The sequence below is a fragment of the Alosa pseudoharengus genome, unplaced genomic scaffold (genome assembly GCF_046254945.1).
Source record: "Alosa pseudoharengus isolate Yale_2024_CS ecotype anadromous, Long Island Sound unplaced genomic scaffold, YU_APseudo_1.1 YU_APseudo_1.1_scf_14, whole genome shotgun sequence".
Taxonomy (NCBI): Eukaryota; Metazoa; Chordata; class Actinopteri; order Clupeiformes; family Clupeidae; genus Alosa; species Alosa pseudoharengus.
The window spans coordinates 10,303,212-10,324,264 of NW_027468609.1; the positions used below are offsets into that span (position 1 = coordinate 10,303,212).

Sequence of the window (21,053 nt, forward strand, 5' to 3'; positions counted from 1 at the left end):
CCAGCACTAATTGGATAATGGAGGCTGGCAGATCCTGTAATGTAATTGATCCTAACTTTAGTCTTTTATTTTCTTCTTGCCTCTTGTCTAAATGTCACAGCTGTATTTGTGCTATCAAATGTCAGGGATTATGGTCTAGTTAATTTATTTACCCTAAGTGTCTATAAGTGTCAGAACCCCAGTGTGAGAGCAAAAACAGCTGGCAAAAATGTCAGCGCTCGTACACTGTTGCACTAGAGTGGACATGTTTAAGATAGAGCAATAAAGGTGTGGTCAAAGGCACTTAGTAGGCAGACCCAGACCAAAGTAAATTAGGGAAAGGTTTGGTTTGAGACATCCATTGTCAAGCAATCCCCTTGAATTGAATGTGTCCGATGAGATAACAATGACCGAAGATGGCAATGTCGCTGCAGGTCCTGGACAGCCTTCAGGAGTGCTTTTACAAGAAATGAAGCGTAGTGCTTGCTCTTGTTCAAAACAATTAAATGAATTTATAGATAATTGTAGCTTGTCAGACCTGTTTTATAAGGGCCTAGTCATCTCTTCAAACTGATTGTTGCATCTTTAATCTGGGTATGTGATTCAGAGACATGACATGTATTGACCACACCCTGAATTAACCTTGTTACGTCATCGTGTTGCTGACTATTTTAGCAAGAGCAAGGTAAAGGGAATGAAATGATGTGAACCATTTAGACTCCATGGAACATATCCCAATTTATATATATAGTACTCTACACCTTTGCAACTTGGAAGCTTGGTAATGAAACAAAATTCTGACATTCCCTGCGGTGCCACTTGTGCATACGTATGTGGTGTGGTGACATGAAAGAATGATGTAGTTTGAAGTTAAATGTGGAAGTTTTAACTATCTGCAACAGCATTGTAAGATTTACCTCAGGGAACTGTAGTATTCAATCAGAAGCCTTTATGAATGGGGAACTCTTGAGAAGTTGTAAGTTGGACCTGGACCAGCCTGAATTCAGTCTCATTTTGCATTCTGTCACGGCCAAGAATCTTCAAGATAGATAGATAGATAGATAGATAGATAGATAGATAGATAGATAGATACTTTATTGATCCCCAAGGGGAAATTCAAGAGATCTTTTGTGGAAAATCTGTGGTGCTTCTTCTTCTGCCTTCTAATTAGACTACAGTACATCAATAGAAACAGCAGGACATGTCATTGTGTTTTTGCATAATGAGTGACATTTGCTGCTGACTCGGCAAATCAGACAAATTAGACTAGACTAGTGGTTTAACATTTTATTCTTTTTTAAAAGCCAGACAGGATGTGTTAACTCAGAAGATCGATCTGAGATAGATTTCTTGCATTAACCCATAATGTTCTTCCATGCAGAAAGAAGGGAACATGATATGTTTGCCAGGTAGATAAATCAAACTGGGAAATGTGATGGTTTGTGATTGGGCATTAAAATGTTCATTGTTAGAGATAAATGCATTGCCACACTTACACCAAATAGGAATAGACTGTATTCACCAGCATATTCACCAGCAACAAGTATAAGCTATAAAATATAAAATATTTTTTTGTCTTTTCATGACCTAGCATTATCAAAAAATGTCTTGAAACTTGATGGCAAATTAAGTAGTTGTATTCATTCAGCAAGTATTAATTGTGCCTCCCAGCAAAAAGCTCAACACTAAGTTAATTGTATCCTTTGGGAGATAAAGTTTTGGAGATTTGTACTGGCATCAGACTGAAGTCTAAAACCTAGAGAAGTGAGATGGTCTTAACCAATACACAGTATGACTTCAGTGTTTATTCTGCATTCTTTATATTCTTGTAAGCGCGGACTTGAAATGCAATTATGTCTCACATCAGGAAATGAACACATTCAATGTTAGCAGATAGGTAGTGGGTATCTCTGTGCATGATTAGATAATGGTCCCAAATAGTTGTTTTGCTCCCTCTTGACTTATTTTGTGACTAACATAGTGTCTGAGCTCTAGACAGAGAGTGCTGTGCTTCATCAGTGTCAACAACAACAACAGGCACCCAGGGAGAAGTGCTTAGGCTTTAAGTTCTGCCGGGTGCCTATTGGTCTCATATGACTGGACTGAGTTATGGAGCAGGGGCCAGTTAAACCCACACAGCGCTATGTTAAGTGGGATGACTGATGATGAGAGTCCAGAGCTGGAGCACTCCCAGGGCCCAGTGAGTTACGGTGGGAGGAGAGCACCAAGTCACCCAGGGATCAGGGCACAGCACCCCCACCCAGAAGCAGCCCTCAGGGGGCCGCTTGATTCAGCTTGCTCCCTGTGTAGGATCGATAGCTGGTGGAGACGCGCAGCACTGCTAACCTTTTTGGCTCCTGCTCCAGATGCTGGCTTGACCCATGCAGTGCTCCGCACAGGGTGAGCTGTGTGGCTCTGTGGACAAGGCGTTTTGTGCTGTGACTAAATGTGTGGGCACATTTTCTTCATGTCTATTGGCTATTTCTGATAGACTATTCAGAGAGCTATTCAAATACACTATTGAGAGAGCTCATTTTCCATGGCTTCTATTTAATGTTCTGATCTCATGTGTGACAGAACTCATTGGCCGTGGGTGGCTTTTCTGTATGTATAGGCCTACAGAATATGGAAGCAACATGTTATTACAAGGCCGTAGAGGTGGGTGGGTCGAGAGGTTCCCTTTAACTCCATACCATAGATGGAGCATCAGCTATGCCACAGAGCATATGCAATGCAGAAGAAATTGGATTTAAATGCTCACAAATTGAATATGGTAAATGCAGCTAATGAAATGTGTATATTTAATCTTATCCGAAAGGAGTTGAAAGCTGGTTCTTGTTAACCATCAAGAGATCGTTGAGCTCATGGCTCTCTAAAGGACTGTATGGTTGGAGTACATATAACTTTTAAAACAGCACACATTCTCTCCCAATCCAATGAAGAGAAAAATCTTTTCGGGTTGTGGAAGGGAGGGCATTTTTCTTTTTACCATTACTGAGGATATCTACTGGGAATGCTAGTTATGAGGCGACCAATTACCTAGTCACAATGAGAGAGGTCACGTTGAGATGTGACAAGAATGGAGTCAAACATCACTTCTGAGTAGAACCCTTGTGTCCTCTGCCTGATATTGAGGGTTGTAAAATGAGGAAGAGCGCAACACTGCTTTGATCAGCTTGTTAGCCTAAAGTGGTTAAGACTCTCTGCCTGTCTGTCTGTTGGACTGAGATGTCAGATGTCAGGACTGAGATGCGAGCAGGTCAGAGGTCACACATGAGTTGTAATGTGGCAGATCCTGTAATGTCTTTCATGTCAAACTAATAAAAACTGCCGCCTCATCTTTGTTTAACTGAAAAATCTTTTACTTCAGTGATTTAAAAATGCGTGTGCATGCGTTGTATTCTTATTCTATTTTTCAACATTATCTCTTATTTCGGTTGTACTGTATATTTTATATCTGCATACATACATTTATAAATGTGTTCAGACCTCTATTTTAGCTAACAGTGTTAGTTTTGTAATCAGTTCAAAGGCACAACACAATGTCACTGTAATCTATTATAGCGGAGTGCAAATGTACAAACAAAGTCCACACAGTCTGGTTTTGAGAGAAAATGGTCCACCTCATCCAATCAGACACAGTTACCTAATCTGTATGTTTTGGTGTAGCTTATAGCATCAGAGTAAATTCCAACACAGCTCTACCCTTACATCACATGAACTTAAGAACAGTGTTGAAGTCGGTTTGGCTTGTGTCCAAACCATGCCAGTGCCTCAGCCCTAGCTGCTCTAGTGGGCTAGTCAGTGGAGGCTGGTAGCTGTGTACATATTAGCTCTACCAGGCCTCTCTGATAACTGGCCTGATTATAAAAGAGGTGTTGCAACAGCATTCCTGAGGTGACCTTAATGGAATACAAACAGAATTAATGCTCTACCAGGAAGAAAGCCTGAGAGGAAGAGAACACATTGACCACACAACGCTATTGGTTTCCATGGGAATGTGATGACACAACATTGGTTTCCTGCAGGGAAACTCTGACAGCCAGCAGATTACTGCTAAACGTACTGTACTGTATCTTTAGCTGCTCTCTTATTGTGTCTGATTTGTATTTCATTTTCTCTGACACCAAGAGACAATTATCCAAGGATTTCCATTTATTTTGTTTTCTGACGGAGGTAAAATAGTCTTGAAACGAGGATGAAGAAGATGGCTCAGGCCAGACGAATCAGTTTCCTGAACGGCAAGTGCTATTTTCTAATGTTTTGCACGTGTGCTCCCCACATCCCATGATTTCTGGAGCACACCACTGGAACACCCTGCCAGCCACATAGTGCTTGATCAAATTATTCTCCAAACAATTCTGTGTGGGTTTTTTTTTTTAACCTGTAAGATGCCTCTTCGTGTTGAGAAAGTCTCTCCCCTCATGGTGCTCATTGTCTTCTGGGGGTGTTCCCTCTCGGTCCCTCTTGCGTAAGCCAGCATCAGCTGACACGGAACGCTTGAACTGAGCCAAGCACTCCAGACCGGCCGTCTCCTGCAGCGAGTGAACAAACGAGCAAGCCAGCGAGCCTCAGTCCAGCGAGCAGCCTCCACGGACCATAAACCCCACAGAGGACAAACACTGACCAAAAGCAATCTGAAAAACACTAGCCAGTGTGTGAGTGCTGAGCCAGAGTGGAGGAGCAAGAGGCATTAATGATTTACCTCTCCCCCTGTGCCTCCTTCACCAATGCAATTTGTTTGGACCATGTGCTGGCCCAGTTGGAGACCTTGAGGTTTTATGCCTTTATGACAGAGGAAAAGCTACCTCCAGGCGGTCCAGCCACCCAGGCCCTGGCCACCAGATCAATAGCAGCCCACTAATTTCCTTGACACAAAGGGGGCTGAACTAGCTGCTGGGCATTCAGGGGGGTAGTGTGTGTGTGTGTGTGTGTGGTAGGGGTGGGGGTTTGGGTAGGTGGTGAAAGGGCAGGGTGAGGGGTTTGGGGACAGCAGAGGGTGGGTTGGGGGGGGGGGGATGCATCTCAGCTGAGCCTCTGGTGAATCAGAGTCCCATGATCCTCTAAATATACACGGCAAGCGGCACGAGGGTTGCAGACAAACGAGGCATAGATCCGGAGCGCAGCGCATGCAGAGGGGGCAGCAGCCCGGCGAAGATGCAGGGAGCAGGGAAATGCCACGCTCAATCTAATCAGAGGGACGGAAGGAAGCAAGGAGACACACCAGCGGAACAGGCTAGCTGCCATTTCTGTCAGCTCACAATTTTATATCAAAGCTCCTCTGTTTTGATACCACTGAAAGACGGTGCTATGAAGGACTAAGTGAGAGTAAAACATACTCTATAAAATGTCACTACAAATATGTGTTGCAACTGTTGCCCTAAAATTACGTGTGTGTTTACAAAGCACCAATTAAGCTGAGTGATAAGTTACTGTATTTAGGTTTGCCTAAACTCGCTAACGTGCTAATCATCTAGCTGGGCTCATATGAGCTGTCAGCGCTCCACAGAGTTTCCCACCACCCACACGCAGAACCTCCTGATCCCTCATGCGGAAGCAGGGAGGAATCATGTGCCAGGTCCCTCTCCCCCTCGTTCTCTCACTCTCCCCAACATCCCCTCCTGCTCCCACCACCCCCCCCCCACCCCCCCCCTTCCCCCCACCCCTGCGGTGGCCCAGACCCTACCCACTCCGTGAGCTCAAACAGGAGGCATTACGCACAACCCCGGTGTTTGGCTCTCTTGTGACCCCTGTGATAGCATCCTCCTGTCTCTACCCGCGGAGGCCGTCTCTGACCTCTGCCACCCAGCATTATGCTGGAGCACCTCGGGAGTCTGGCGCAAGCAGCCTCTAACCCCCCCCCCCCACACACACACACACACACACACTGAGATACTGCAGGATGAGCACTGAATTCTGCTACCAACTGAACCCTGTGTGAGCCTAGTTGAGTCAGTAGACATGGTTAAATGTGACTCCTGGTTATGATTGATAATGTATGTATAAAGCTAGAAATAGACTTGATCAAAAGGTGCGAGTTCTGGTGTTCTTTCTGTGGAATATCGGACCCAATTTCTAAATAGTTTTTCATTAATCAACTGCTGTTCTCAGATCCTGCCTTACCTATTAGGAGATGAATGCCTTAAATAGCTATCATATGGCTGTGTATGTGATTCATTGATTCTAGAAGAATCTGAAAGCTCATTGGCATTGTGTTGTGCAGTAGATTCATCTGTGATGTTGATGGTTTGCTGCATGAGCCAGGCCTGCCCTCCCTCTGAGGCTCTCTGAGGGTGGCCCTGCTGTCCGCCTCACTGACTGCTGTCCGTTGTGTCTGTGTGCAGGTTCAGCGCAGGCAGCACTATGACTGATGGGGACTATGATTATTTGATCAAGCTCCTTGCTCTGGGGGACTCTGGAGTGGGAAAGACCACCTTCCTCTACCGGTACACAGACAACAAATTCAACCCCAAATTCATCACTACAGTGGGGATAGACTTCAGGGAAAAAAGAGTGGTAAGTTCATTCTCTCTCTCTCTCTCTCTCTCTCTCTCTCTCTCTCTTTCTCTCTTCTCTGTAACACCCCTAACATCTCTTTTCAGTCTTCTTAGGAACTGACATTTCAGTCTTTCAACATTTATCGTCCCATTATTTTCATGACTCGTTCAGATTTACAGGCAGTTAAATACCAGGTAGAAAAATACCTCCAAGTGCTTCCTTATGACTTCCCCATTCTTCCCTAGCAGAGAATCAGATAATGAATGATGATATGATAACAGGATCTTGCTACCATCCATCAAATCCTTCCAGTGACTGTTAAATGGCTACTGACCACTACCCTGTGACTCTTATAAGTAGTGTTGGAGTGGAGTGAGATCAGCATTATGGCAGTAGGTGTGGATGTGTGTGGCAGGGTGTATGCCCCGGTCCCTCCTGTTTGGGGATGACTCACAAACACCTAGAAGCCATTCATCACTGGTGTGTGTGTGTGTGTACAGTATGTGTGTGTGTGTGTGTGTGTGTGTGTGTGTGTGTGAGAGAGAGAGAGAGAGAGAGAGAGAGAGAGAGACAGACAGACAGACAGACAAATGACTGGCGCATGTCTAGTACATTACTAGTTCCACACGTTTTTCTGGTTGAGAATCAGGAAGGGAAAAGGCAAAATGTACACGCAGTAGTGACATACATGCTGTACACAGGAATGACGTCCAATGAAGGCGTCAGTCAGTTTGTAGAGGGATCAGACTGACTGGCAGGCTCCAGAGTGTTATTAACTGAGACAGAGATAGTTACTGTAGGTGATGTCATCTGATCTGAGAGCAGAGAGGAGCTGCTAATGACACTCAGTTCACTCTGTATCTCTCTCTCTCTCTCTCTCTCTTTACTCTATATCCCTCTCACAGTTCACTCTGTATCTCTCTCTCTCTCTCTCTTTACTCTATATCCCTCTCACAGTTCACTCTGTATCTCTCTCTCTCTCTCTCTTTACTCTATATCCCTCTCACAGTTCACTCTGTATCTGTCTCTCTCTCTCTCTCTCTCTTTCTCAATTCAGTTCAATTCAACGGTGCTTTATTGGCATGACAAAATGGCATTTGCATTGCCAAAGCAGTCATAAACATTTATGAGTAACATACATAGATCTAAACTTAGAACGTATAAAATATCCATAGGTAATATAGGTAATAGAGGGTAAAGGAAGGATGGAGGACGAAGACAAAAACAATAGCCCCCCCCCCCACACACACACACACACACACACACACACACGGACACATACGCACACATATACACATAGATCATACATGTAGACTAAAATAAATAAAATAAAACATTGTATACTTACATTATACTAGTGTCCCTCAGGTTATGGCATAATGATATAAATCTCCTGAGAGGATAGCCATTTTTTCATTTTTGTTTAGCTCTTTGAAATTTGGGTAGGTGGTTTAAATTTATGGAAAAAAGGTTGTCTTAATTCTTCATACTTTTTACAGTATAGCAGAAAGTGCTCCTCTGTCTCAACCTTCCCTGACTGACAGTGACAACATGTTGTCTCTTTTTAGGGTTAGATAGAATTTCATCCTACTTTGGCTTGTAGTTTGGTTTCTCCAGTGTTCCAAATAATCTTCTTTTGCTTGTTTGATGATTTTATTGACACAAATTTGTAGTTTGGAAGCAGAACTGGTCTGAGCGTATTGTGTATTAGTGAATTAGTGAGCTTCAGTACCAGCTGGCACAGGGGACTCTTTTCTGGGTTCAGTTCCTGGGTTTTTAATTGCCTCAAACTGGAGAGTGTTTTTGGGACTAGATTTCAGGCTTCCAGAATTAGGGATCTTTTTTTGAATAGGTATAGCCAATGGGTAACGGCCTAATTCTGCTCTACATGCGTTGTTGGGTGTTTTTAGTTTGAACTTTCAATACAGTTCTCTACACTCTCTCTCTCTCTCTCTCTCTCTCTCTCTCTCTCTCTCTCTCTCTCTTTCTTTACTCCATATCCCTCTCACAGTTCACCCTGTATTTTTCCATAAGATTTTCAAATGAATTAACTCATAATTCAATGTAATTTTGAGCGATATTAGAAGCACAGCACCAAAATGGTTTTCCATTCAACAGACCGATTTTAGCGAATTAAAATTATGTTTTAATGTATGAATGGAACACTTCTAACGAATGTATTAAAGGTAGCGAATTGTACACTATTGTGAGGTGAACGTCTTGATATGCGCGAGACAATTCTGATTTTTTGCACTAGCTTTGTGAACTTTCTGAGCAGGCATTGCAGTAACTTACATCGCTCAACCCTTTTCCATCACATGAATGTCGAATTAACTCTCACTAATCCACCTCTGGCGAGCGAATTCATTTAGCACGACAAAATCGATGTTAGAGAGATATAAGTCTTTCCATCACATGTGTCGCACTAACTTTTTGATGCACATCATTTTGAAGCGAATTATTTTTTTAATGAAAAAAGGGCTCGTATCTGTCTCTCTCTCTCTCTCTCTTTACTCTATATCCCTCAGTTCACTCTGTATCTCTCTCTCTCTCTCTCTCTCTCTCTTTACCCTACGTATATCCCTCTCAGTTCACTCTGTATCTCTCTCTCTCTCTCTCTTGCACGTTCTCTCTTTCTGTACTCTACGTATATCCCTCTCAGTTCACTCTGTATCTCTCTCTCTCTCTCTCTCTCTCTCTCTCGCACGCTCTCTCTTTCTGTACTCTATCCCTCTCACACCCTGTCTGTATATGTTATTCTTTCTCCAACATCGTGTGATCACTGGAGATGTTAGAATAGAATAGAATAGAATAGACATTGTTATTGTATTGTGTAGAATGCAACACAATTTGAAATGTTACTCCGCATGTTGCGATCTACTGTACAAATGTTAAAATAAATCCCACATATCAAAAATCCAATTAAACAGAAGAATCATCAAAGTGACATCCTTTGATTTGATATTTAAAGTACTGTACGGTTCTTGAATCTATTCATCCGTGTTTTTTAGTTACGTGTGTTAGGACACTTGGGCTCATTGACAGGGCTCATGCAGCTTAGGAATCCTTCCATTCATTTTAGCAATGATATGAATTAGCTAAGCAGGGTAGTTTTAGCATGTGTGGCATTGTGCTATGCTGTGATCCCAGGAAAAGACCTCTTGCAGGTACACACACACACACACACACACACACACACACACACACAAGTTTACCGGTAAGAGTCTATGCAAATGGAAGACTGTAACCGCATGTAAAATACATGCAAAAGAGCATAACAGTCCAGGCCAGTGTTGTCCCTCTGACGGGGCTCTCTGGCACAGCAGACACTGTGGGCAGAACAGAAAACATAGTCACCCCATTTGAACCTCACTGTTGCATAAGGAATGTCTTTTGCAAACCTAATCTTACTTTGACATGCTCCTTAACATGAGCAAGAGCATTCCTGGTAAATAATGTAGATTAGATAGCCAACAACAGAATCTCTCCTCTGATCTGATCTGATCTGTTCTGTTCTTTTCTGTTCTGTTCTGTTCTGTTCTGTTCTGTTCTGTTCTGTTCTGTTCTGTTCTGTGTGGCAATGTGAGGTTTTAAGGCCCCCTGCTGGTTTGTAGTTATGTGTACAGTTTCCATCCTGTGGGTTTTAAAACAGCATATACTTTATCCGACCCACTCTGTTTAGAGCTCCCTGTGATGTCTGATAGCTCACAGCTGCATCCGATGCATGAGTCACTGCTTATCTTATGTGCATCTGTTTGTATATGGGATAGGAAGACAGGCTGAGGGGGGACAGAAAGTCAGAGCAAGTCAGAGCATGGCTCTCAGCGCATGTGGGAAACAGGCGTATTCATCTCTTATATCATTTGACAGCCTGTTTGCTCTATAGGTAGTCTATAGGGTCCACCACGAGGCAAACGCACTGCTGCTCTAAACACTGTTTTCCTCCTGTGAGTGCTAATGAGGGTTCTCTCTCTCTCTCGCTCTCTCTCTGTGTCTCTCTCGCTCTCTCTCTCTGTCTCGCTCTCTCTCTCTCTCTCTCTCTCACACACACACACACTCACACATACACACAGACCATGTGAGCTGACGGAGAGTTCAGCCTCTGTCAGAAACACACACATTCCTGAGTTGGATCAAACGCTCAGTGCCTTGTCATGTAAAGACCCCAGACTCTGACCTGGGGTGCAGTCACCCAGCCCAAAATCAAATTGTGTAGTGAGGCTCTAGACTGCATTGTGTAGCGTGGCTCTAGACTGCATTGTGTAGCGTGGCTCTAGACTGCATTGTGTAGTGTGGCTCTAGACTGCATGCATGTTTACACATTGTGTAGTGTGGCTCTAGACTGCATTGTGTAGCGTGGCTCTAGACTGCATTGTGTAGCGTGGCTCTAGACTGCATGCATGTTTACACATTGTGTAGTGTGGCTCTAGACTGCATTGTGTAGCGTGGCTCTAGACTGCATTGTGTAGCGTGGCTCTAGACTGCATTGTGTAGCGTGGCTCTAGACTGCATTGTGTAGTGTGGCTCTAGACTGCATGCATGTTTACACATTGTGTAGTGTGGCTCTAGACTGCATTGTGTAGCGTGGCTCTAGACTGCATTGTGTAGCGTGGCTCTAGACTGCATGCATGTTTACACATTGTGTAGTGTGGCTCTAGACTGCATTGTGTAGCGTGGCTCTAGACTGCATTGTGTAGCGTGGCTCTAGACTGCATTGTGTAGTGTGGCTCTAGACTGTATTGTGCATGGTGGCTCTAGACTGCATGCATGTTTACACATTTTGTAGTGTGGCTCTAGAGGGCAATTCCACGGAAAATTGACTTTTTGTCAGATCCATAACGCCAGTGAAATGCCTTGGCATTTGTATGATGTGAATGATAACATTCATTTTTTGTGCATTTTTTCTCATCATTCAGCCAAAAATAGCGTGGCTCTAGACTGCATTGTGTAGCGTGGCTCTAGACTGCATGCATGTTTACACATTGTGTAGTGTGGCTCTAGACTGCATTGTGTAGCGTGGCTCTAGACTGCATTGTGTAGCGTGGCTCTAGACTGCATTGTGTATGGTGGCTCTAGACTGCATTTTGTAGTGTGGCTATAGACTGCATTGTGTAGTGTGGCTGTACACTGCATGCATGTTTACACATTGTGTAGCATGGCTCTAGACTGCCTGCATGTTTACAGTTTGAAAGATGCCCTGTACAGGGCCCATGTGATATACTCTTATATATAATCTTATACTGACTTGTCATCCTCTGTGTGTGTGTGTGTGTGTGTGTGTGTGTCATATTGTAGGTCTACACAGCGAACAGCCCTAATGGGACCACAGGGAAGTCCTTTAAAGTGCATCTGCAGCTGTGGGACACAGCAGGACAGGAGAGGTATGGAGACATGTGCTGCACTAATATTTACACACACGCTGGCCTGCACAGACACACTAACCTTTGACAAACCATATTAGTCTGGATGACAGTGCTATCCTTACCCAAGGCACTAATGTCTAATAGGCACTAATGACGAATACATTCTAGAATGTAAGCCACACTTAGCACATGTAAGATATGAAGGGACTGACTAGCTTACTGGTGCATACATGTAAATGATGGAGCAAGCAGTGCTGAGTGCACAGACAGAGCAACCCTGTCAGCCCTGCAGTCTCCCAGTCGGGAGCTCAGTCTGGATGCACATCATGTTCTCTGGTGCGGCAGCCTCTCTCACTCCAAGCGTCTTCAGATGAAAGCCTCCTCTGAATGGAATGCGAATGTAAATGTGATTCTCCATAATCAAATACACACATCAAACAGCGGACCCCAGAGAGCCCTTCCAGCTGCAGAACTGGACAGACAGGGCTGCCCAGTGTGGCCTCGCTGTGCTGTGTTTTGTTAGACATCACTGCGGATGGAGCTTTTAATCCGCAAGCTGTTTTTTCTTTCCTGTCAGCAGTAATGCAATGCTGCCTGGAGACTTTAAATTTATTTCATTTTTTTCTTTGACAGATTCATCAGTTTTGGCCTTTAAATGTACCATGTAAAGAGCAGCGGCATAATCTAGGAGTGATTTTACCGTATGCGGGTACATGATGATGACGCTTGACATGACCTTGGCATCCTGACATTTATTCCTTCCTCTAACTGCTCGCGTGTTTTACGGGAAAGCTCAGTCAAAACATTTAAAAAAAAAAAAAAACTCCCATCTGTTCAAAAAGGCCATCCTACAAAATTAGTATTGAGTCAAAGTCTTTGTATAACAAGGCATGTTTTTCTTCCCACTTAAGCATTGATCTCAGAAGAAGGGGATCATGGTTGGGATCTTCATGCTTTGAAACTAATTGTAAAGCTATGAGTCATGTTGTTATGTAAGTGGTGTATTTTGGGTGATTTCCCTGGGATGTCTGAAGCTGTGACTTCATATTCATACTGCTCCTCAGGGACATCACCCCGGCCAATAACTGAGCTGGAGAAATTGGTCTTTCAGTGGGCAGTGCATTAAACAGACTCAAACCTGCCTGAAACAATACCGATCAAAACAAATAATATATATTTTATATTAAATCAGTGAAGGCATTCATATAGCCACAAAAATACAAATTGGGTCCTCTGTGCAGAGATGATATATGTAATGTGTAGTACAATGAGACATGCTCTGTGTGCATTGTGTCTTCTACGGAATTGTGCTTACTGTGTTGCTGTGTGTGTAAATGTGTTTGGCTCTGTGCTGTAGATTCAGGAGCCTCACCACAGCCTTTTTCAGAGACGCCATGGGCTTCCTGCTTATGTTTGACCTCACCAGCCAGCAGAGCTTCCTCAACGTGCGCAACTGGATGAGTGAGTATACACAAGAGAGAGAGAGAGGAGAGAGAAAGTGTAGAGAGAGAGAGGAGAGAGAAAGTGTAGAGAGAGAGAGCAGAGAAAGTACAGAGAGAGAGAGAGAGAGTGCAGAGAGAAAGTGCAAGTGATTTATTTGTGTTTAGTTGTGACCTGACTCTTGTGACCTGCTGTGCTGCTCTGAGACGTTGCTATAGTGTTTGAATGTCAGGAAGTCATTACTCAGCTGTGTTCTACACACCCATGCTCTCTGACCTTTCGTTAGCGGATCATCACTCATGTGCTGTGTGCTTGCAGGCCAGCTACAGGCCAATGCGTACTGTGAAAACCCCGACATTGTGTTAGTGGGCAACAAGGCCGACCTGGCTGACCAGAGAGAGGTGCAGGAGAAACAGGCTAAAGAACTCGCCGACAAGTATGGGTCAGTATCACACCATCAACCTTTCCACTGAAGCCCTCTGCAAAGTCACCCAGGCCAGTATCATAACAAAAGTCTTTATTTATGGATATGATATATGGGCTAATTGCATCTTCTTAAATAATCACTTTATTGGTATCTACTATAACCAGGTAATTATAGTAATGACTTTTTAGTTAATAGGCATTTGCATTTCACAAACTGAGTTTGGGGGGGGGGTTATAAGTATATGAGCTTTGATGACAGTGCATAATGCTATTGTGCCAAACCTTCTGTTTTTGGAGTGGAAGGAGGCCCCCGTAGAATTATAAGATTAATTTGTAAATCCACAGGCAGGAGGGCTCGCTTGATCTCTCTTTTGTCAAATGTACGTAATTATGCTTGAAATATGTGATTTGGAAAGAGAATGACAGTGAAGGAGGTCTATGCTACAGCACACATGAAACAATCCCTCCGTTCTTGGAAGCAGTTCTCTCTGATTATAGTCTCTTTCTGTCTTTTGATTGGTGTACCCTGCTGTGGCAGATATTTCCCTGCTTTAGAGCTTTACAGTAGCAAAGTAGAAATGCATAAAGACTATTATTCAAATGAAGTATTATTAGATTAAGCTTTTCACCAAAGCAATTAGACAAAAAAGCAGGAATTGTAAAAACAAATCCAATATTGTGCCATGCCTAATACCTTTCACACTGTACTTGGACTAGGCAAATAGTTCGCTTCCTTTGTCTTCCCTCTCTGTCTGCTCCTCCGGGCCTGTGACTGGCTGTCTAGTATCCCGTACTTTGAGACGAGTGCAGCCACAGGAACGGATGTGGACAAGGCTGTGGTCACCCTGCTGGACCTGGTCATGAAGCGCATGGAGCAGTGTGTGGATAAGCCTGCAGCCGACACCCAGAACGGGGAGGGCACCAGCAAACTGGACGCGGCGCCGGCCAATGAGAAGAAATGCGCCTGTTAAAGTGCTGTTATATGCGAGGATTTCTCCCCCCTCCCCCTCACTCCCCACTCTGCCACAACTATACCTCTCCTTTAATACCCCCTCTAGTGGACAGATGTAGAGTTGCAGCTTGGCCTCCTCCACAGGAAGGTTGGTTGATGGAAGCTGATGACGGCTGGGTGAAATGGCTTTGTCCAGTCTGTCTCTCTGTCTATCCTCATTTGTCCAGGCTCACCACATTATTTAGGGGTATGTCTGAGCTGTGTAATACTGCCTTAGAAACAAAACGTTAAGACTTTGCCCAGAAAAATATTTTCTTGTCTCCATGTTCAGCTCTTCATTACTGGTTAACAGAGGTATTATTACTTAAAAGGTATGAAATTTGGTGTTATTTTAAAATATCAGTAAGAATAAAAGCAAAATAATATTTAAGCATTTTTTTTACTTTTAGAACTAGTTTTTTCCATTGAGATTTTATTTAAAAGAATAATATAATTATTATAAGATCACAACATTTAATATAGCATCTTCTGATTAACGTATTTTGACATTTCAAAGCAGCACCTGGTGTTACATGATTACTAATTGCATACTGCAGATTCCAGCTCATTTAATGTAGAGACGATGACCTTTACCACAGCGCAGTAATCCGGATTTGGGATGCTGCGGTTCATATTTCCCTTACTAATCTATAGAGATGTAGACAGGTGTTTGATGAATTTACCTGTAGACAGAGGAGGGTAACACTGTATACTCTGGTAACAGAATAGCTTGTTATGTTAACATAACTACACTACTACTGACTACTGTTGCACCATCAAGGCCACATTACCACTGTGCTCTGTCAGTTCGGCATGAATGGAAACATTTGTGCCCTTATTCAAGCCTAATCATTCCTCTGGCAATGCATTGGTGTGTAGGCTGTGAAAACCGTAGGAAAATCATAGGACTCAAGCAACCCACAGTGTATAGATACCTGTAACCTGTAACCTGTTATGTGTGTGTGCCAAAAGCAAAACTGCCTCCAGATCAGTGGTGTCTGCCTTAAAGAGTTTCACCAGGTTTAGCACCTGTAGAGTATTTTGGGTGCTAAACTGCATATGTCATTGGATCACTCAACTGTACTCTCTCTTTCTCCATACTCTCTCTCTCTCACTCACTCACACACACACACACACACACACACACACACACACACACACACACCTGTGCTATCAAACCCTTTCCAGTTATTGTCTACTGAATGTGATCTGTGAGATGATCTTGTTAGCCATATTTGTTTCATTTTAACAGTTCTAGTTACTGTGGTGTAAGGCGAAAAAAGATGAAGTACAATATGTTGTGTTTGTACTGTACTGTGGCTGGGTGAAGCACAACTAATATGTAATCCTCATACATGGTCAAGCTTGGCTGATAAAGACAATGTTGTGTTGTCTTGTAAAACGTCCAGATAGCAACCACACCTCTCGTCTTTGTGGAAACCCATTCAGGTTGCCGTCTGTGAGGTCAGGGGTTCCCCACTTCTAAAGTCAATAAAGACTCTCGTAATCTGATAACAACAGGTTTCCTTTATGACTTTTGTTTGAGAATTCCACTGAAATCTTGTTATTTTGTTTACCTCCATTGCCGAGGGAGCATTTGCATCCTTTAATTTATAATTAAGACTGGACAGCTGTGTCAACAGACCCATTGGTGTAGCATCTCAGTGTGTTCATTCTGATGGTGATGAAGACAGAGATGTGTACTGTAACTCATGAGGCATGTGAAGCCTCGGGGGCATACGGTTTGTCCTGTTTTACTGGCAAATCCACACAGTCCCGAATAATTAGGCTACTAGACCCTGTTTTATATTCATAGGCTTATTATGTAATATTACACTAAATTGCTGAATGCTATTAGCATAAATCAGTGGAACCAAAGTGGGCAGAGAGGATACATATCCACAAGGCAGACTGGATACAACCGTGTGTTAGTCCTTCTTTTTGAAAGTGATTTTGTTCAGTCATTAGATTAAAAAACACTAGTGTGTGCAAATCAAATCTGGCACACTTGTGGTTAAGCAGTGGACCTCTTGCTATTGTCAGGTAGAGAAAACAGTGTCTCCTTTTGTGTATGACTACGTGACAGCGAAGAGTGTTTTTCTGAAATATAACACTGCTAAATATAACCTATCCTAGATGGGGCAATGTTGACCTCACCACACGCACACACACACACACACACACATAAATACTGTCCACATAGACCTTAGGGAGTACTCTTTTGTGTCCTAATTGTCTTGTGAAATGTTAATTCAATTTACATAATTGAATAAACCTTTGCCTGAAGATTATATAAGGTAAAAAGGTTGACATCACTCTAACAGTGCCAAAAACAACTAAGCAGAATGTTGCAAGCTGTAAGTGGGCCACTATAGAGCTGCATGTGAAATCTCAGACATCCACACACCCTACTCTTAGCTTTCGAATCACCCAATGTGCTTCTCCAAGGCCTTGACCTTAATTTTAGTATTTTACGTTTGACGATCTGCATCAAAAGACCAGACTTCATTGTCTCTCTGTATTTTGATCGTTGTATATGTTTTGTTTTTTGCTTTGTTTTTTTCCTCGGCCAGAAAAGGTTTTTGTGCAATGTGTTTCTTGTAGGTGAACACCTTTGGGAGCCATAACTAGTTCCACTCAGTTGATAAATTAGGACAAGCTCTCTCCAAATGGAGATGGCGATCTTTTGATCTTCGTTTCTATCCTTAAACAAAACTAAACCCTAATGTTTGGCTTGGTCTCTCACCACTCTCTATGTCAGCTTGTTCCCAAGGCCCCGTCAAACGTTTACATTGTCTGGAGGATTCTCTCTCTGTGCCTGTAATGCTCTTGACCAATGACATTGTGTCTGATTGTTTGAGAAGGTTGTGATCACTTGAGTCTTTTAATGCATACAGAACTATATTTAAAATAAAGAATTATGGATATATATCATTATATATATTAAATATTTAACAAGTATAACAATATAACAAGCTCAACTGATTTATTGTACTTTTGAGAGCATTTATTTTTTAGAATAGGTGTCCCTAATGCATTGAGGAAAAGAGGACAACCTCTTGTTATGCCTTTGGCTTGTGTATAGTATGTCCACACTCCAGACTTATCTGCAGGTCTATGTGTTGTAAGCATGGGCCACCTGAAGATGACCTCTGAGCTGGTCAGTGTTCTGATGTTCTGATCGGACTCATAATGGCCATGATGATATGCTAATCCATGTTTACTGTAGTGTATGCTTTGCAACCCCCAAAATTGCTAAAACACAGATTACATTGCACATATACAAAGACACACAGAGACACAAAGACACACACACACAGAGACATGGTAATGTAATTATTGCTCATTTGCTTGATCTTATTAGCTTGACTGAATGATTTCTGTATAGTGAGATGTTGTTTGCTTGGACCTCTCTTTTGTTCCACTGTTTATTGAACATTTCCAGATGCTTTGTGGCACACCCAGAATGATGTTGGATGTCTGCTGTTTGCTAGTGAGTTTTGTTCATTTTATTTAACTGATGCCATCTAGTAATGCTTTTTTATCATCATCATCAGGTTAATAAAGTTTTTAAACCAGCCTGAGCTTTCCCATCTCTGTCATACATTAACGGTGGTTGAAACAGAAGTTCAGGAGGAGAAATAATGATTTGTGAAATGTGTTGACCTTGTGTCTAACCTATTTACAGTTCACCTTTTCCGCTTTGACATTCACAGTATTACCCCCCTACTCCCCTATTGGCACCTGTCCAATTGGGAATGTTTGGGGTGCATGCACAGATCCTGCTTGACGCTTGTGTGGCACAGATCCTGCTTGACTCTTGTGTGGGCAGTGACTCCTGCACGAGACATGCAAAGACTTTTAGGACCCTGGCCAGAGACCTTGCTTGAATTGTAAACAATAACTTAATTTTCTGTGCAATGTTGCTGTTTGTGTGTGTGTGTGTGTGTGTTGGACGTGTGAGTTCATACACCAAATGTGAAATGAATCTAAAGAAACTTCTCGGAATGGTAGAGGTTTGACCAGTGAAATAGACATTCTATCTGATGCCAGATGGTGGCACTATGCCAGACATGCATTTTGGACATGTGATTATCGTCATAATCATCATGAGTGCGTGCATGCACATGTGTGTGTGTGTCTGCGTGTGAATGTGTGTGTGTGCACGTGTGTGTTTATATGTGTGTGTGTGTGTGAGAGAGTATATTCATAAATTTTATCCCACCCCATGGATGAAATTCCACGAAACATGGCATACCCCCACAGGATGTCAGGTTAATCATACACATGAAATTTGATGCTGTTCAGAACATCTCAACTGAAGATAAGGGCGATCTAAGCAGTATCATGATATTGGATTTTCATTTTTGGTTTAAATTTTGTGTAAATCACAAATGAGTGGTTATGGGCCGGGTTGATGCGGGCCTTTAAGACCAACATACCATAGAAATTCTGTCATCCTCAGTGCCACGGTTCAGGTAGTTAGTTAGGAAAAACTGCATTTTTTGGGGTGTCGGGGGCCCAGCGTAATTTTCATGTGTATTAAATACAGGGCCTCATGTGGTAGAGAGAGACGGCCTGGCGCTAACAGCCTTGCATGCAAAATTGAGTAGATATATGGGCAACAGAGAGCAGCACAGGCATTTTTTGCATTCAAATGTTTTAAACTTAAATAACTCCACAAATAACTCACAAACATCACTCACATAAGTTTGAAAAGTAAGTAGACCTTTCTGCCTTGTCTATTATTTCCATACAAGAGAGGGTGTTGGCTGTTATGGTTGGATTTGGATTAGAAGGACATTTCCTATTAAATATAAATTAGACTCAGCTGGAAGGCGTTGAGAGGGGCTGACTTCAGGACATCCTGAGGATAAGTACAGCATGTACCAGTCTGATGAAGAAGAATCTTGTTTACAGCATCTTTCTAAGAAGTATTATTATATGTAAGACCACATTTGAGTGTCTGTGTGTGTGTGTGTGTGTGTGAAAGCCAGCAAGTAAGAGCAAGAGAGAACATGTTTTTGGCCTTGGGTAGACCCACTCTGTGATTCTCTGTGAGGGAGGCCTGGAAAATGTTGACTCAGATGCTGATACTGTAGGATATGCAGGTCCTGGGGGTGTCATGCTACAATCCGTTTTCACAGCAGGACTAAGAACTATGTGGAGTATCATTGGGGTGATCTCGAATTAAATGAGCTCTTGTGCTCTGTCACAAGCGAGTTCATTTGAATTGATAAAAGGAGCAAGAGATAAGCAAGCCAGACAATAAAAGTCACCAAAGGAGTCAGGACATATCATGTTTCTAAGACCTAAGGCCCCTCAAAGGGAGTTGAGTCAACAGGCAACACAGCTTGGTACATCAAGGCTGTAATAATATACTTTGAGGGGGACATGTCCCCCTTAATATGCTCAAAATGTCCCCCAAAATATCAAGACATACATTGCTATGCTACAGTAGTATCACTCACTGTTGTCCAAAATAATCATTTGTTACAAACTAGAAAATGGTTTGGCTAAATGTTCACATAACTGACAGAGAAGGGGAGTGCCGAGAGGCGAGATGATCTACAGTTAAGTAACTAAGCCTGATTTCATTAGCCTGACGAGCTAAGGTGTGTCTAGATTTCTAGGCTGTGATTTCATAGAATTGCTTGAAAAACACTGGCTTGCCTTGCCCAATAATCCTCTCTTGAGCCATCACTTACTGTAGGCCGATGTGACAGTGAAGTCACAGAATACCATGGAACCATGAAATACCATGGAAAACGTGGTTGTACTGTACATTGGTATTTCCACTGCATTCTCTTTCTGCTCTTTGTTTCCTGTAGAATTTGATCCGTGCTCTTTTTAAGTTGAGCTATGCTGATGCTTAACCACTAGCCACAAAAAGCACCCAGAAAGCAGACCAGACATACAAATGTTGCACAATCAGGTTTTTGAATACCTGGATTTATGTTTCTATACCAATGCGCAGATTTACAGTATGTTTGATTATGGTTGTAATTTGTCAAATCCTATTAGATCCTCCCCTGAGGTGCCCCTGTGCTGCTGACCACAGTCTCAGATGTGATGTCCTTCAACCTGACAAACTGTGATCTGTCTGTGATGTAGTTGGTTATCCATGACACCAAGTGTGGATCCACCTGCATCCTGACCAGTTTGTCCTGCAGCAGGGGTTGGGATGGTGTTAATGCCCTTGAGAAGTCAAGAAAGAGAATTCTTGACAGGAGGTCAAGCACACCTAGAACCTGAGCCTGCGGTTAGGGAAGGAACTGGGGGAACCTCTACAGCACACCTAGAACCTGAGCCTGCGGTTAGGGAAGGTACCCACCATCTGGAAGACCTCCTGTATT

At 42.8% G+C, this 21,053-nt stretch overlaps 1 protein-coding gene across 2 annotated transcripts in view; it reads left to right on the plus strand.

Moving 5' to 3' along the window:
* The window catches only part of rab27b (RAB27B, member RAS oncogene family), a 31,043-nt gene extending 12,767 nt beyond the window's left edge, over positions 1-18,276 (plus strand). For both annotated transcript variants that reach the window (XM_076283825.1, XM_076283826.1), the window contains 5 exons: positions 6,324-6,495; positions 11,773-11,858; positions 13,198-13,301; positions 13,599-13,722; positions 14,491-18,276. In XM_076283825.1, the coding sequence (XP_076139940.1) occupies positions 6,324-6,495; positions 11,773-11,858; positions 13,198-13,301; positions 13,599-13,722; positions 14,491-14,677 (673 nt within the window). In that variant the 3' untranslated portion in view covers positions 14,678-18,276. The remainder of the gene's footprint in view (positions 1-6,323; positions 6,496-11,772; positions 11,859-13,197; positions 13,302-13,598; positions 13,723-14,490) is intronic.
* Positions 18,277-21,053: the final 2,777 nt, after the last annotated feature.